The sequence below is a fragment of the Cololabis saira genome, chromosome 16 (genome assembly GCF_033807715.1).
Source record: "Cololabis saira isolate AMF1-May2022 chromosome 16, fColSai1.1, whole genome shotgun sequence".
In the NCBI taxonomy this organism is placed as follows: Eukaryota; Metazoa; Chordata; class Actinopteri; order Beloniformes; family Belonidae; genus Cololabis; species Cololabis saira.
In genome coordinates, this window is record NC_084602.1 from 12,000,371 (window position 1) to 12,017,907 (window position 17,537).

At 45.0% G+C, this 17,537-nt stretch overlaps 1 protein-coding gene across 11 annotated transcripts in view; it reads left to right on the forward strand.

Annotated features, from left to right (window-relative positions):
- The window catches only part of meis2a (Meis homeobox 2a), a 79,592-nt gene that overhangs the window by 29,269 nt on the left and 32,786 nt on the right, over positions 1-17,537 (forward strand). For 10 of the 11 annotated variants that reach the window (XM_061744343.1, XM_061744347.1, XM_061744349.1 and 7 more), the window contains one exon: positions 3,518-3,663. In XM_061744343.1, the coding sequence (XP_061600327.1) occupies positions 3,518-3,663 (146 nt within the window). The remainder of the gene's footprint in view (positions 1-3,517; positions 3,664-17,537) is intronic. The other variant, XM_061744345.1, reaches the window with a different exon arrangement.

Here is a 17,537-nt window from a genome sequence, read left to right on the forward strand (position 1 = left end):
AGTCTTTTCACATGTGTATTTTTTGTTGAGAGACTAATCTTGGTGTGTTATTTCACAACTCACCATAACTATGTTTGAATGTGGTTTCCAGCTATTGACAACTCATTATTCATTCATGCAGGAGTAGCGAAGCAGCAGACGCGGGACACTTTTGGTGTACTGATAGCTGAAATATGTGTTACTTGTGTTCACATCCGTAATACTTCCAGAATTGACTTGACCATAGCGGCTCTCTCAGGGGGCAAGGTACTTCGTAGATATGAAGCACGGGGTCTTCAGTCACTATAACTGCCCCCACTCTCAGCGGAAACTGCAGGACACTTTGTATTCAACTTTTCTTTCTTTTTTTTTTTTGGTACAAGAACTCCTGAAGCAACCCTGAACGTGCCAACGCGAGATAAGTCGAGTTGCAATGTGTTTACAGTCCTTTCCCAGCCCGATAATGAGCTCAGCCCTGAGACCAATTTACTCACAAGGAGATATATCTGAATGCATTTTTAATAACCACCCACTGGTGATGAGAGAGAGGGAATGTATGTGAGCGTAATACGCTCTTGGACTTGGACGCTTGTTTGTTTGCAAACGTGCTCGCTCACTCTCGCTCACCCTCATTGCGTCTGGTCATTGTCTTCCATCTTCCACGCTTACACTTTGCTCATAGTTCCCCGTGCTTTACGAAAATATGCACAATAAACTTTCATCGCAAGCACTAAGTAAAGATCTTAATAGAGTGAGGGAGCATGGGAGGGAAGGAGAGAGAGGAGAAAAGGTTGAAGAAAACCAGAAAGAGAGTGGGTGGGTGGGGGTGGGGGGCTGTCTCTTTTTTTTTCGTCTCCAAGGGCGCTGCTTTTCCAAAAGTGCCTGGGGCTACACTCCAGCACCTCAGCTCCCTTAGGCCTTTCGGCTGCCTCCTAATAGCCAACCCCCATCTGTGTCACATGGCCAGATGATGGGACGCTTCCCTCTGCTCTGCCCTGCACTTTTTTTTTTTTTTTCTTTTTTTTTACTTACCCAATATTTTTCTCAGAGTGCACATCCACGCAGGTTAGAATGGCAGAGTTGCCAGGGAACAGTCAGAAGCCATTAGCGTTTGGGACAATTTGCCCTGCAGCGTTTTTTCTCTCGCTCATAAGAAAGGAGTGGGGGTGGATGCAAAGCACCAGCTCTCCTTTAGATGTAATGAGGTTGAGCAAGTTGGATCTTCTTTATTCTATTTCCAGTCCTTCTTTATTCTTCCCGCTTCATCCCCGCTTCTTTTCTTCCTTTCTTTGTTTCTTTTCACGTTATGTCCACACTTAGATTTTTTCTTCATTCTCTTGTGAAAACACACATATGTCTGCATATAAATAGCATCTCCAAAAACAGCTATTAAAAGTGCTGCTTGAATTGTCTGATCTGCGAACACATGCCAGTCCCCAAGTGCATGTAAAATAGAGAGAAGCTTTAAAAAAAAAAAAAAGAAAGTGGGGTCTGGTTTCATCCTTGCCGGCCAGGGCAGGAGGCAGCGAGCATGCTGGGTAATGAAGTGACAGGTCAGTCTGTAAATACGCACGGGTCGCACTGGCGCTGGCCAGGGGGAAGGCTATCACATTGCAGTGAAAATGGAAACGTCAATAAAATTAATCTGTGAGCCTTTTGGCCACTGTGTAGTTCTATTGGATGAGCCTGACTGCTCACAGCAGGACAGGGATTTGGACCGCGGCTCGAAAATCAACACAAAACCTGGCGGCATACAAACAAACACCAAAGTTTGCATCAACATTATTCAGCGAAGCTCAAAAACAAAGAAACAAAAGTGGGGGTGGTTAAAATTCACAGCTCACTAGTTGTCTTTCGACTGAAGCTTGGCAGAAAACTGGAGGAGTTAGATTTAGCTTCTGTCTGGGTCGCATTTCTCAGGAAGCCCCTCACAGTCAGGGTAGGGCTACGGCCAGACCAAAGTTTATTGTTTTAGGCTTCCCTGAACAAGGATTCGTACTTAGCCTGGGATTTATGGCATTCGCCACTAATGAATGCCCATTCTACAATTACAACACCCCTCGTCTGCGTCCAGATTCCCACATGTCCTTCAGGATGGCTGTTGCTTCCTTAACTTCACACAGGGAGCACAAAGTCGGCACTTCTCTGTTTTCTTCTTTTTTTTTGCGTGCTGCTTTGCACTAATGATGTGGAAGGAAAACACTGTGCACAGACAGAAAAGAAAGGCAGAGAAGAAAAGAAGAGAGAAAAACAGGGCAGGGGGGAGAAAAAAGAAAAAGAAAGAGGAAAAAGCAGTTAGAAGTGCGTGCCCCCGCTGGCCTTCTACTCTTCATTTATTTTGCATTTGATTACGCCACCAGTCGGATCCTTTTTCTTTCCCCTTTTTTAATGTTATTAGTTCAAATATTTATGCGAGATTAAGGGTTGTATAGGTGGTTGTGATTGATGCCTCCCCAAAAACAGAAGGACATGTGCGCCTGAATTTTGAGAATGTCCGGGTCCTTCTCTTCCTTAGTGGAGGAGTTTTTCAGATACATAATTTAGATGCCCTCAAGGAAGGCTTTCAAGGCATTTGTGCCCGGGGGCAAGAAAAAATAACCATGACTGCTAAAAGTAAATCATTTTTGCTAATGCACAATTAATGCCAGGGAAGAAGAACAAGAAAAAAAAGCAGGGGACAAAGATGGAAACTTTGATTTAAAGGAGAAACGGTGCTGGGGAATGTCAATGTTTTCCTTATGATGGACATTAACGCAAGGAAAGCCACCGTTGGCCTGCCATGCTAATCTTACGATGGAAGTAGGGGGGAGTTCGGGCTCTGGGGAGGGGGTGGGGGAAGCAGACGACGAGTCCATTATGTGCATCGAAGTGCAACAATGAACTTGGCCAAATCACATATCACTGCCCGTGCACCTCAACTGGATGTGGTGAATTCATGAATGTGTATCACTGTACATATCTGCATAACTCCGTTTTCTGTCCCCTTTGGCTCTCTTCAAAGAATGAGGGGAAAAAAATGCTCCATGTTCCATCAACCATGCAAATTTAATTGAATTAATGACATGAGTCCTAGTCTCAACAGTACTTGAAGGCTCCTTGTCCATTTTTTTCTTTCTTCCTCCTCCTACAGTAGGACTGGAATGAAGAACACAGTGTTTCAGCGTCCAACCATAACATTGGAGTCATTAACCCAAATTCCCTTCGCTCATGCTCTGGGGCATAGAGCAGCTCTACTAGGCCTCTGCGTAAACCCCTCACTCTCTGTCTGGGCCTTCATCTAAGGCCACCTAAATCCCTCTACCTCCACGTCTTCTCCGCACAACACCAGCTTTACTGCAGCAATTCCTTTTGCCTTAGCGCACCACTTTTGAATTCCTTAGTAGGTATTTGTAGTATTTGTCCACTTATCCATCTTCCATTAGACCTTAAACTCCACTTTGACCGTCTGTACTCCTGTTTGAGCTGCGGGCAATTGTTTAGCTGAGTCTGTTGCAGTGGTCTGAGATCTTATTTAACTCTGGGTTTGGTTCCCGTCCAGGAGATGGCTTAGACAACAGCGTCGCATCGCCAGGCACAGGGGATGATGACGATCCGGACAAGGATAAGAAGAGGCAGAAAAAGCGTGGCATTTTCCCAAAGGTGGCCACAAACATCATGAGGGCGTGGTTGTTCCAGCATCTGACGGTAAGCAAGGCCATAGCATTTTGTTCTCCTTTTTTTAAGATGCACATTTTAGGACAACATGACACAACATACACACACTTTGCACGGTAGTTGCTGTGGGAGAAGGTAAAAGAGCGGTGGCAGCAGCATTGTGATGCTCACCTGTCAGCCACCTGTCACAGGGAAAGCAGTGACCAGGTCAATTTAATCAGTCTGGACTGTTTACTCTGCTCAGCACACTGGATGACCGGGAAAGGGCCCAAGAAATCGTGACATTTACTACAGTATGAGATGCACTGTTTGTCTGGACTCAAGTGTTTCTGCAGATAAACAGACGTGCAGGCTGTGAGTGTAAAAAACCTGATTGACTTATTGCCAAACTTTTCCTCTCCATATCTAAAGAGATAGAGATACTGTTGTCGGTTTATCAAACTGTTCATGCAGGCTACTCTGACTTTGGCTCATTTACTTCAGTAAACACACAGTCATCCTTGCGTAAATTGGATGCAGAATTTCAATAGCACTGTGTTCCAAACATATTTAGCAAAGCAATTGCTGCTATTGTCTACTTATCTGTGCGTGTTTTGGTAAAAAGGGGTGGTCCGCATGTCCCCTCACCCTTGGTAATGTCAGGACATTATCAGAACATCAGGCCGTATTGATTTTGCCACACAGGTCAGATTTCAGGAGGAGGTCACCACAAAAGGCTGCCTGAGCTTTCCCAGAGATGGAGGGGCAACGCAGGGGGATGGGACCAGGGAAAGAACGGGGAAAGTAGAAAAGAGTCTTGAGCTTCAGTCTTTCAGATCATCCTTGCATTTAAGAGGGTCAGGTGCCCCCTGTGCACCCGGCAGCCCCCACCACCACTAGTGCCCACTCCCAACTCAAAGTCCCCCTCTTCCCTGATTACCTAACCAAAAGCCCAAGTAATAAGCGGCCAGCAAATACAGCCTAATTGAAAGGGCTGTAAATCCATTACATATTGGTCAGGGATAATCAGGGGTGCTTTAATCACTTTTATCTATTCAGGAGCACTGAAGCTGCAACAGCAAAGCCCTGAGCCTCGCAGGCCTTAGCGGCTCCACCACGCCAGTCTGCACGCTTATTATTCTCATCATTATCAAAATGACTTCACAGCTGTTCACAGCTCCATCCCTCCCTGGGTGGAAATCTCTCACCAAACTGCACAGACCAGGCTTCATTCGGAGGTTCAGAGCAGGCGTGCGGCTAAACTTCCTTTTTTTCTTTCTTGTCTTTATTGTTTGAGAAAACATTTCTTTCCCATGTGGGCTTTCTCCTCTTTCTGGATGAAATAGCCTATGTGTGTGTGTGTTGGAGTAAAAATGTCAAAGGCTTTATTGAGATAAATTTTACTGTATGCTTCCATACACAAAGTAAATAAAAGCACCTTTAATTTTAGAATCAAAATTTCGAAATGATTTGCATTTTTGCTGATGAAACCCTGACACAGTTGCTGAATTCTCCACACAGACCCTCTGCAAGCATCCGATTTTTTTTCTCTTTTCATTCAAATAGCCAGATTGAGCACAACTTTCAGAGAACTGGGTGAATTCAGACAGCACAGCGCTTTCAAAGCCTTCCTTTTCTGTCGCTCTCTCTTTTATCACATCCACTGCTTGTGGATGTTCTCCAATCTTTATTTGTTTCTTTTGTGGAGAGCCCTGGCCAGTCTTGTACAAATAATAATCCTCCCTTTTAACCTGCCTTCATTTCTGTGCTGAGGAAGAGGACTAATTGAATTATCCCCCTTCTCTTCTCAGCATCCAGTTCTCCCACCCATAAACTCTCTCTCACACACACATTCACACCCATTAACCATTCTCCTTTCTTTTAATTTGTTAAGCAAATGTATTTGCCATAGTTGGATGCGTTTGTCCAAGGGGTGAATTCTTGGGGACTTTGGCCCTGAATGGCCTATAGCGGCATTCTGCCATTCACGCATTCATTAACTGAGGGGTGAGGAGTGAAAGGAGCGGCCTTGTATTTTCTCAAACTGAGGGGACCAGCATGGAGCTCCTCTTCCATGAGCCGCGGGGGTCTCCCTACATATGTTCTCAACATCCAACCATTGTCACATCCTCTGAAAAGCTCAAAAGGACAGGACCCCCCCCACCCCTTCACACGCACAAAAAAAAAATAGAAAAAAAAAACAACACAGGCCAATGGTAACAACTATTGGCTTTTAGATTCAGTATAACAAAATTGCCCTCTTCCTCTCTCCTCCTCTTACTCCGACCTCACACTCTCTAGGGAGAAATTGCAGGGTTGTTTTCTATTGATGGCTTACATTTAAATAAACGTATCACCTAGGATAGGGCTGGGCGATATGGACCAAAAGTCATATCTCGATATTTTCTAGCTAAATGGCGATACTCGATATATATCTCGATATTTTTTCTGTGCCTTAATTGGGGTTTCCCCCAAAGCATTATAGCATAGCATCTCTGTTAGCTTCATTTATTTCTCAGGTAAACCCTTAAAAAGTTTTAATACAAAGCCTCGTGCCAAATGTCACACAGGTAGATTTATTAAGAGAGGTGTGCACAATATCAAAATGTATAAAACAAATGAAATACAAATAAACTGCCTGCATATATAGAATAAAAATGCTTCTTGAATAAAATAAAACAAATATCCCTTTCCTGCATGACAATTAAATTAAAATACACTGTGCAATTAATACATTGTAGACAGTAGCAGGCAGACTTTTCCACTGAGGTTGACAGTTGTGCAAATAACAAAACATTTGTGCAAATCTCAAATAAAACATTCAAGTCAATTTGTCACAAAATAAGCTATATCAAAATCATTTTAAAAAAAAATGTAAAAAAAAAAATGTAAAAGATTTTTTTTAAATCGATATAAACGATATTGTCTCGTACCATATCGTGTTTGAAAATATATCGATATATATTAAAATCTCGATATATTGCCCAGCCCTAACCTAGGATTGCAGTTAAGAGGAAAGTACAGATTTGACATTATATTGGTCACAAAATATATGGGAAAAAAAAACAAAACTGTGTGGATGTGACTGATATCCTTGACCTCCTTTATGTTAAGGCCATATGCACTAGAGAGCACGTGAGCTGGCACCCTTAAACGTCCCTCATGTAATTGGCAAACGGCTGTTCAGATCAGCTGGTGCTGGCGGGCAGAAGAGGGTCAGGCTGTCGCTCCACTCCCTTCATCTATCCTCTCTCCCGCTCTTTCTCTCCAACGCCTCCCCCCCCCTGTCTCACTACGAGTTTCTGGATATCTTCCAGCCACATTAGGGGAAGGGAAATCCCAGACTGTTGGTATAAGCTTTTCAATACTACAGGGAGATTATGTTATCAGAAAGGTAAACTTCACTGTTAGGGGTAAAATGTTCTGCTGCACTTCAAAAGCCGGCACTGCACTATGGAATTCGGGACAAGAAGAGAGCAACGGGTCGGTAGATTGAGACTATAGGAAAAGAGATTTAATGAGGGAAGAGAAGCAAAAAATGCGATGATCTGCGTTTTTGCAAAAAGTGATTCCCTTTTGTGTTTGTCAAAAGCAAACTAAACTTTACAATTAGCCCCCTTGCGCCCTTGGCCTTTCCGTCTCACTCGCCCCCTGCTAGCCCTCGCTCACCCCTGTAAACACAAGGGTCGGCCTTGCAATGAAAACAGGAAGCACTCAGATACAAAGATACCAGTCTGAGCTCTGGCCTTGTCTTTTGACTAGTGTAAACCCTCAAACACCTATGAAAATAAATAGGGGACCTCAGGAGCGAGCCGGGCCAGTTAACAGTTTCTGTGCATGTGTGAACTAGATGGAGGGAGGGAAGGACCGTGCGACGGAGGGAGAGAGAGTGGTCAGTCAGATGAGTAAGGAGGTAGCCCCTCTCAAAGCATCAAGCGTCTCAGGTTCTGTGCTGGGTCACCCTTTGGTTTGAGTGTTTGGGGAAATGCTGTTAAGCTGCTAAGCCAGGTATATTGGTCCCCTGGGTTCTTTGAAAAGGAAGTGATATATCCTTTGGTCATTTTGAGAGTCTTTGCACTGTGAAGTAGAAGTGAGTGCCCAAATATTAAAAAAAAAACAACAAGATATGTTTGTGCATGATTAGATGACAGTTAAATATAGTTATTGGTCTAATACACCACTGGGATTTATCCTCACGAGACTATTGACACTTGAAGTGCACTTGAATTACGGTATGAAATTAAAGTGGCCGTACTCTTCTTACATACCTCGAAGAACTCTGAGCTTGAAATGCAAGTGAAGCAACAGGCATTCACAAAAGTGAGGACCTTTGAGGAGTTGGGCGCATTGTGCTGCAAACATCATTAGATACACTAGTGACAGTGCTCCACCCTCCCCACCCCCAGAACCTCACGCACACAAACACACACACACATGCACTCCCAACCCAAGCCTAACATAGCATTAGTCTCCATGACAACAGGGTGTCATCGTCAGGTCGAGCCCTCCTGTGGGAGCTGCTCTCGCTGCCACCCTTTATAGACGCACATAAAAGAGGCTGCAAGGGTCATTCACACAAGGTATGGTGCGCAGGCAGCACAGAAAAACCCAGCGACAAATGTTTGTCCCAGCCGATAAACAAGTGTGCAAGTCCAATCCTAAAAAAGGAGAGGACGTGCTTTTTGTGTAGACTAAACAGTCCTGCAGTTTCCCTAGTTTATTAAAGCTCCTGTAGCTCTTCTAATCCTTGTGTGTTGTTCCAGCACAAGCAGCATGTAACTGGTGGAGATACACATCTGCAAACAGTTTCAAATACCCTAGCCCTTTCTCTTTTTTATGTTAAACAACCAAATCTCTCTATTTTGTTTTTCATTGTGCTTGCTATTTGCTTTCCAGTTGACAAACTAAAAAGGCACATATTCATTTACTAAAACAAAAAGATCAGGAATCTTTTATTTGTAACGTAGCTTAATCCTATCTTGACAACATTTTTAGAAGCAGAAATTTCTAAGGAGCTTACTCATGTTCCAGTGATTGAGAATCAGTTTGCTTTTCCACCTCTTTAGGTTGTTTTGAGTTTGGATGAAGAGAGTGTGGAGACAAAAGAGAGGCAGAGAGTGGGTTTAGGGATAAGAGCAAGGGTGGGGAGGGGGTAAAGTGGGGGGCTCCTAAGGGTCACAGAGGTGGAAGCCTGGAGGAGGCCCGCACACTAATCTGTCATGTGCTTGTTTGCCTCAGGAGCCCAAAAGTCAGTTCTTCAGTCACCCGTAGTAACCCAGGCGACGGTTTGGTTCACTGCCACCATCCAAATGTGAGACTGTCTGTGGAAGATGTAGGGAAAAAAGAGTCATCACATTGCTCCTGTGACAATACCAGCTGCTTTGTGAGTGTTTGCAAAACAGATGTCACTGACAGAGTGACATAATGTGGCTATGTTTATCACAGGAGTCTTTGAAAGTCACTGGTAATGAGATTGGTGGAGACCTTTGAAGGGGTTGAAGGTTGGTTGCTCAGCTATTGTCTTAATGTTGTGTTGCACAGCAAAACCTGGAAAACAGAGACACAAGCCACCTCTGTCTGCCATCTGTCCCTCCCCGGTTAGAGTACGGCTCAGGGACCGCGATGAACGACACTCAAGTCCAGACACTGCAGTTAAATAAGGCCCCGTTTACACGGAGCTAAAACGGAGGCGTTTTCATGCGTTTTGGCCGTTCGTTTACACGAAAACGCAGCTCAAAGCCCCCAAAAACGATCATTTCTGAAAACTCTGGCCAAAGTGGAGATTTTCAAAAACTCCGTTTTCACGTTTGCGTCTAAACAGAGGAAAACGGAGGAAAACGGAGATTTAGACTTCAGAACGTCACATTATTCACCAGAAACTCACCAGCGTCATGAGTGCGACCTGTGTTTACAATTAGTTTGGCCACCGTCAATATTTTCTTTTATTTTACCTGTTTTATATTCTAAAGTCACACTTAAAAGTAACTCCACTTCTCTGTCACTCCAAACGAAAGACTCGTTCCGTCTTGGAAGTAAACCCTGAATTATGGTCCCGCGTTAAATCGACGCAGAGCCTACGGCGTAGGGTACGCGGCGATGCGCGCCGTACGGTGTGAGTCGCCGCGTACCCTACGCCGTAGGCTCTGCGTCGGTGTGACGCGGAACCATAAATCAGCCTTAACTGGAAGTTACACGTGTCATTTGTTGATGTTTTTTCCAGGATTCTGATTGGCTGGCATGACGTTAACAGCGTTTTCATGCGAGTCCGTGTAAACGAGGATATTTTTGAAAACGTAGAGGGGAAAATATCCGTTTTTGTAAATACCCGGCTACGTGTAAACATGGCCTAAAAGTCTATTTCACTCAAGAATTTTGCAGGGTTGATCAGAAACATGTAAATGTGGAAGCACAGAAGAGAAACAACGCTCTCTTCCAATCTTCCCAGGCTGTGTATTTACATGAGCTGGATCAAGTTTGCCACCTCACTGCAAACACACTGGAATGTTTGTGTGCTCCAGCTGTATGACTGACAGAAGCCTTGTTTACAGTGCACTTTGGTAAAGATGGTAGCGGTTCCAGAGATTTAGTGCTGCATTTGAGAGTAAGAAGCTCTAATTCGTTTCATGCTCCGACATCAGACCTTTACACTTTGCCCCCTAATCCAGATCTGTCACAGTTCTACTTCAAAGCCAACTAACCCCACATGGAATCCACTCATATGAAGCATGCCACATTAACCTTGCAGTATGACATAGAACGGGTGTGAGAAAAATCCATACGAGTCGCTGTAGCTTTTTGTTTGTTTGCTTTGTTTTTCCGCTTTTGATTCCCAGCTCGCTTATCGAGAATTTGCATCGACGGTTGTACATTTGCAAATGCTTGGGATACATGCATAACCCCACCACTTCTCCTCCCTTGTTTCCCCTCATCTCCATCCCTTCCTGTTAGTTTTCATTCTTTGCTGTTTGCATCTTAATTCAGGTTGTTTAATAAAGTAGCAGAGATGAGTGCTTTCACTCAGGGACTGTTTACGACACATTTGCTCTGCAACGGAGATGATTAAACTGCATGAAAATCCACAGTGATGGCAACAAACGAAGAAAAAATAAGAGAAGCCTACAAATTTATAGTCCACCAGGAAAATGATAAATAAAACAGAGAAGAGTGCACTCTGAAATGTGATGCAATATCCAACTCTTTAAATGGTTTCACAAAGGGGGTTTCCTCATTGTAGAGAGAAAGAGAGAGAGCGCAGCAGGAGTTGGACCGGCCCCTGCAGAGGTGACTGCAGATGCCGTGACCACAGCAGACTACAAACAGATAAGACCTGTGGAGGGCAGTCAGATTTATGAACTCACAGCTCTGAACAGCGAGAAACTTCTCTAAAAAACACACGTACACAAAGCATTGAGCATAGACGATGAACGTCTCCTTGCCTTTATTACAGACACTTGATTCTGCAATCAGAATCAAGCATGCAATCTCTTTAGCAAATACGATACAATGATGCAGTTTTTAAAAAGGGGACCCGTTATGTTATTCTTTGATAGGATGTCCTAGTAAATAATATGGAAACAGATTATTAGGATGATTGTTGTTGATGCTGTGCTTATTTTCCTTTTTGTATAGTTGTGAGGTTTATTTTACTCATGAATGTATAACAGGATTTGAGAGTTCTCAGAGTCAGTTCCCTTAAATTACCCCTTACCCTTCCCAGGCTTCTGCCCTGCAGGCTACTCCCATTGCCCCCACGGTTGATTGCGGGGTTGTGGCAAGAGCTGTTATAGTGGTGGCTGCAGCTTGCTGGGGACCATGGAGGCCAATGAGATTCTGCTGCAGGCCTCCAAGCTGCCCCGGCACTGCTTTGATATTCATCTCACACCGAGAGGAGGAAAATGCAAAAGGGAAAAGGAGCAGCAGAAGTGTGGAAACAGCAAACCGGGCTAAAAAAGGGGAGGGAGGCAAGAAGAGAGGAAAGGTTGACGGATGGAGGCACTGAGTAGAAATCAAAAACAGACTATGTGTTTCACTGTTTGGTTTGTCATGGGACCCTATAGCCGCACCGAATCCCACTCCTGCCATTTTATGCGATTTTTTTCTCCCCTCCCTTCCTTCTCCTCTCAAATGCATGCTTTTGTTTTGCCCGGCGCTCAGTCCAGAGGCGGGCAGTGGGATTCCTGCACAGTGGGGTCCTTATAACTGGGAGCCATGTCTCTTGTTCTCACCTCTTCCCCCCACTTCCTCACCTTTTCATTTTTTCCCCATTGATATCCTCTCTTTTTCCCCTTCGGAACATATGGACTGGTTTTCTAGGAGAGGGCCCAGTCCACATCAAAGACCGATGCAGAGCAGGTCAATTTGTTGCTCCTTTTCCCCAACTGTTCCCCCTCCGCCAGCCACAGTGTACTCTCCCTGCTTTTGCAGCAGTTTACCCAGAATGCATCATTGTTGAAGCATTCCTGCCTGGCATGTGTTTCTGGTGTCTTTTCTTCATGTACAGCAGACCCAGTTCCCTTAAGACCTGTGGAGTTTTGTGTAGCCACATGCCCCCCTAAGATCATGTAATGGTATACAAATGAACATGTGCGATAGAGAGCGCGCTGTTCCACACGCTGATAAGAAAAAGCAGATGGATAAAGGAAGATTGGCGCCAATGAAAATCAAATAAAAAGAAAAAAATAAATATATAAATCCAAATCTGAGCACAGCAGGTCTTGGCTCCAGATGTGAATCTCTCTGAATATTGATTGTGAGGAAAAGCTAGTCCCCCGTATCCCTAGGGCTGCCATGGCTGACACACAAAGCACCTCACTAAAGCTCATAAACCAGCTTGCACAATTATTTAGATAATAGGGCAACAACGGCAGCGTATGCCTCCTAACCCAGAACCTCCTTCTGGGTTCTCGTTTTTCCTACTTCAACTCCTGCCCCTCCATTTCTTTTTTGTGTCATCCAGCATGGAAATGAAGAAATGCAAAAAAAAAAAAAAAAAGAAAGAAAAAAAGGAGGAGGCAAATGTGTAATTAGCTACACATTTCTGAATCCTCCTTAATGTTCATCACTGAAACCAGGGGCAATTACAAGTTCAAAGGGGTTTAGGGCACCCGCAGCCCGCATAATCAGTCACAAATTAAGTGCCGCTCATTTGTCATAGCACAGCGTGCATACAGAAACACGCATGCATGCATGTTGTCAGAGTTGAGTCATAGACAGGCTGACAGGCATCAATTTCCAAACAGGCACACATCTCAGCTACCCCAAGGCTCCAAGTTAGGCCGCCCAATCCTTTTATGCCCCTGATGCGATGTTTTCATTAGACAACAGCAAACACCAATGACACCATCATATTAGCTTGTTCAACATTATATTGTACCTTTCTTGCATTCATCCTTTTTATAGGTGTCCTGTTTGCACTTCCTGCCATCATTCTACAGTGTGTGCTACACCTCTGTGTAGCACACACTGTGTGTGTGTGTGTGTGTGTGTGTGTGTGTGTGTGTTTCTCACCCACCTGGCTATGCAATATGCAACACGTGACAGTGTGCGTTTCATGTCTGTCCCCAGAGGTGTATCTCAGTTACCTCAGGGGCAGGGTCACAATGGCTAATCCTGTCTTCAGGTGGCTGTTTAGCACAGTGAGAGGAGAGCTTGCAGAACCGGAGGTGAGCTCCTGTTACAGGACTCCCCGACCAGGGGTCACCTCTGACATTGTCAGAATACACAGAAACATGTTGTGGCGTACAGACAACAGGACATGCACGTGTAGCTTTTTGAAAAAGTTTGAACTCATAAGCACATTGAGAGGTTGTGTTTATCACAGCTGGGTCATCGCTCATCACTCCTCCCTTGTTCCTCTTTATCTGTCCACTGTACTGCTTGCTATAGTCTTTCAGCATCTTCTCTCCTTTCCAGATCAGTCTCAGTCTTGTTCACATTAGGATTCCCCCGATATGATCTCCATGAAGATTTGCTCTAGTGGCCATGCGTTGCCTGTTCTGCAATGGCACCTTTATTGTTTAAGTTGCTTTCACACAGGGGCACAGTCAGCTCTCTGGTGAATTCAATGGAGCCCTATCATGTGTGGCTCCGCCTCAGTGTAGTGGGAGAGGGAACTCATTTTTCACTCGGGGAACAGCATCCATCTCGGCAGCCAAATGCTGGCTGTTTCATTAAGTAGCCCATCCAGGCAGACAGATGTGTTCACCACACAGCCGTGTTTGCCTATGCAAGAGCGTGTATTAACCCACAATCCTTTGGGGGAGATTAATAGGCTACCAGCCCCTTTCCATTGATTATCTCCATGCCATTTTCCCCTCCTTTCCTTAGCTAGATATTAAAAACTAATGAAGCCTATTCGAAAAACGGGAAGCGCAAGTCTCTTCACGGATCATTTTAGGTTATTTGGGCTCAAACAGAGAGGGATCTCTTTAAGGCACAGTTTGAGTTGAATTAAGAAAATAAATGTGGAGTGCAGTCTTGAAGTAACAGGAAGAAAAAAAGAAGAAAAAGAGTCTGACTGTAAAAATATGTGTGTTTAAGAAACAACAACTCTACTTTGACACATGGAGCGGAGACGTGTGCACATGTTAGCAATTCCGCAACAGAGCAAAGCATTCCTAGTGGAACCATGTCCTAATTGCCATAATGGAGGTGGTAAGCATTGACAGTAATGGAGTTGTGGGGATCCATCCCCAGCAACCTGAATTAGGGGCCACTTGGCAGATCCACCAAAGAGATTTGCTTTCACTATTCTGAAAATCTTCTTATAACTGGGGTTTCCCCCCCCGGCAGAATTCATGGGCAGTAGGAACCACAGTGTCAGAAGTACGTGATTCAAAGGTGGTGCTTATTGGCATTGTGGTGTTGAAGTAGGGAGGTGGTGTGAGGATGAGGTTTGAGTGTACAAGAGCTGAGAGTTGAGGGAGCAAAGAGTTAAAAGCGTCCATGTGATGGGCTCACCTCTGCACCAGGCCTGGTGAAAGGCGGCAGGGTGCTGTCGGGGAAAATGACTTCCTGAGACATTACCATCAATCACCAGACAGGTCAGGCCCCCCAATCCTGCCATGAGGACGAACAAGAAGGAGAGGGGGGATGGGGATAAAGGATTAGACTTAAGGGGGACGAAAACAGAAAGGAAGACTGCTGTGGAGCAGAGTATCTCTTCCTCTCACTGTTTGACTGTTTAATGTTGTTCTCTTCCTCTGCGCATCCATCTCATTGAGTCTTTCTGTGTTTTTCTGCTTTTCGGGGGCCAACATAAAACAGCTATCCAGGCATTCAGGAATGGCTCCTGCCGGTCAGAGTCCTCCACTCGGCTCAATTGCATCATTAATTATTCCACAGGCAGCAGGGCTAGAAGCAAATCTAAAGAGAGGAAGGGAAATAGAGAGGGACCAAGAGTTAGATGGGGAGATGGGGGACAGCTGCCTTACACCCCCAGTTGGTCTCTGTCTCTCTCTTTCTGTAAATGAAGGATGGGAGAGGGGAGGGGCTTGGGTTACCTCAGTGAGCGGTTGTGTTACATTCCTGAGAAGGGAAGGGGTGGTGGCGGCAGTGTGTGTGTGTGTGGGGGGGGGGGTGGTTCAACGAGTTGTTGAAAAGAACACAGACGCTTGTCAACAGCCTCTGAGCCAGGGAGCCATCATGCCTTGCGTTATGCCCGTAGGTCAATGACCTTCTGTTGCACGTAGGCCGAGAGGTATAGCGAGAGACAAAAAAATTCCACCATAAGGTACGTGTCACCGCTTGTCTGAGGCCAGGGTCAGTCAAAAGTCTCAAAAATCTCAAAACCCTCTTCGTTTTTTCTTTTTTTTTTCAATCTTTTCCACGCCTGTATAACACAGTAAGATCATTTTAGGAATATGTCTCTGAAAAGCGATTCAAGGAAGAGGAGCGGCAGACTGAGAGAGAGCGGAAAAGCGGCGGTGGCTGGCAGTCGTGCTAAAATGGCCTATTAGATTTAAGGAGTAAAAGTTCATCAGCTTTATTAATGGGAAGATATATAAATGAAGTATGAATTACCTGACTTTTATGTAGTGGCGAGAGTGAAACTGGAGTGTCTCATGATATAATGCATTAGTGAGCTGTTCTGAGCGCTCTGATGAGCAGGCTGCAGAGAGAAGAAGGAGGAGGACAGAAAGTGGGGAAGACTGAAGTGTGCTGGCGTCCCATGAGTCCAGCAGCTGGAAGGTTGCCTGATTGTTGCTAGCATGCGTAGCTGATCTGTTTAGCTCATAGACTGGGGGCATTTGCAGCTTCCAGGGTTATTCTTTTCGTGTCGTTAGCTAGCCTAGCAAAGATTAACAACGCACACACTGTGTGCACACCAAAAGGTCGGTCACATTTTAATATTTTTGCTATTCTACCCACGTCCAACCTGCAATGTCTGCAGTTGAAAATGCACAAGCACATTTATAAACAAACATGCATGCAAGCAAACCCTAGCTGCATACTGTAAGGCATAAGGACACAGACACATACACACACACACACACACGCACCAGTGCTCAGTCAGACACAAAAAAACACAAACGCTCCCCACCATCCTGTAATAAGCGGTAAGCTGAGCTAGCTGATGGTCATCCTCCCATGGGGCTGCTGGGTTGCTGCCAACTTCCTGCCTGCTTTGTCAGTGGATAAAGCGCCTAACAAACGAGAGGGCTGTAGCTAGGCAGGCCAGCCAGGTCAAAGGCCACCTTGGCCCCCGGGCAGGATTGGGCCTTCGACCACTGCAAGGGGAGAGAAAGAGAGGATGGAAGAATGCACTTAAAGATTCAATGCTATTATCCAGGCCTAAAAGCTCCAAAAGTCTCTTCTCTTCTCTTCTCTTCTCTTCTCTTCTCTTCTCTTCTCTTCTCTTCTCTTCTCTTCTCTTCTCTTCTCTTCTCTTCTCTTCTCTTCTCTTCTCTTCTCTTCTCTTCTCTTCTCTTCTCTTCTCTTCTCTTCTCTTCCTTTCTTGTCATAAACTTCATGAAGACATTTAAACTCGTGTCACATGCCGTTTGTCCTTTGAGAAACATTAAGAAAGTGAAAGATCCTGAGGGCATTTGTCAGACTACGCAGCCCCACGCATCCGGCCGCCCCTGGGTGTTGAGCAACGATGGAAGATATATCCTTGACTCATACACTCCCGGATGAAAGGGGAGCTCAGAAGAGTTGCATTTCTGAGAAGGAAAAAAAAGTGTATTCAGTAAAAGAGAACAGACCCAACAGGTAGGAGCGTGGTGATGACTGATCGGGGGCTGGCTGGCTCCGTGCCATGGAAGTACTTGTGATCTCAGACGAGTGCACCTATGGTCACCATCAGCTACGTTACTCCGTCTTACTAAAAGAAACATAATCGTAAGTGTTTGTGTGTTGTGGACCTGTAAGAGTCTTTCTCAGAAGCAGAGCAAAGAGAGAGAGGAAAAAAAGGAGGCAGCAGATGAGAAGAGGGAAAATGTTGCCTTCCACCCCAGCTGTCCATTAAGAGGGGGAGAAAATTTGACATGGTTGACTTGAACACATTTAGCATCATTAGCAAACAGGAAGTGTCCCCTGCAGCTGTTTTTTGGCAGGGGGGGGCGAGGGGGGGGGGGGTGTTCCTGCCTGCAATGTAATGGACAAATGTTACTCGCCATGTTTGCCTTTGATTTTTGACCTGAAAACAAGAATTGACATTACAAATGTCCTATGATATCGTCCAAATTGGCTTGACATTCCATGGCCGGCCTCGGGGGTTTCTTGTTTGTCCTCTGCAAGTGGTTGTGCTCTTGTTGTTGTATCCGCAGGCTTGCTATTAAAACACACTGGCCTCTCTCTGAACGTGCCTTCTTAAGGACACAGAGGGTTTAGACTTGGAAGAGAGAGAAGAGAGCTAAAAGAAGTGATGGTTTTATAGTATAATAGCTATCTACATTACACTGGTGCACGGTGAAAATGTCAGA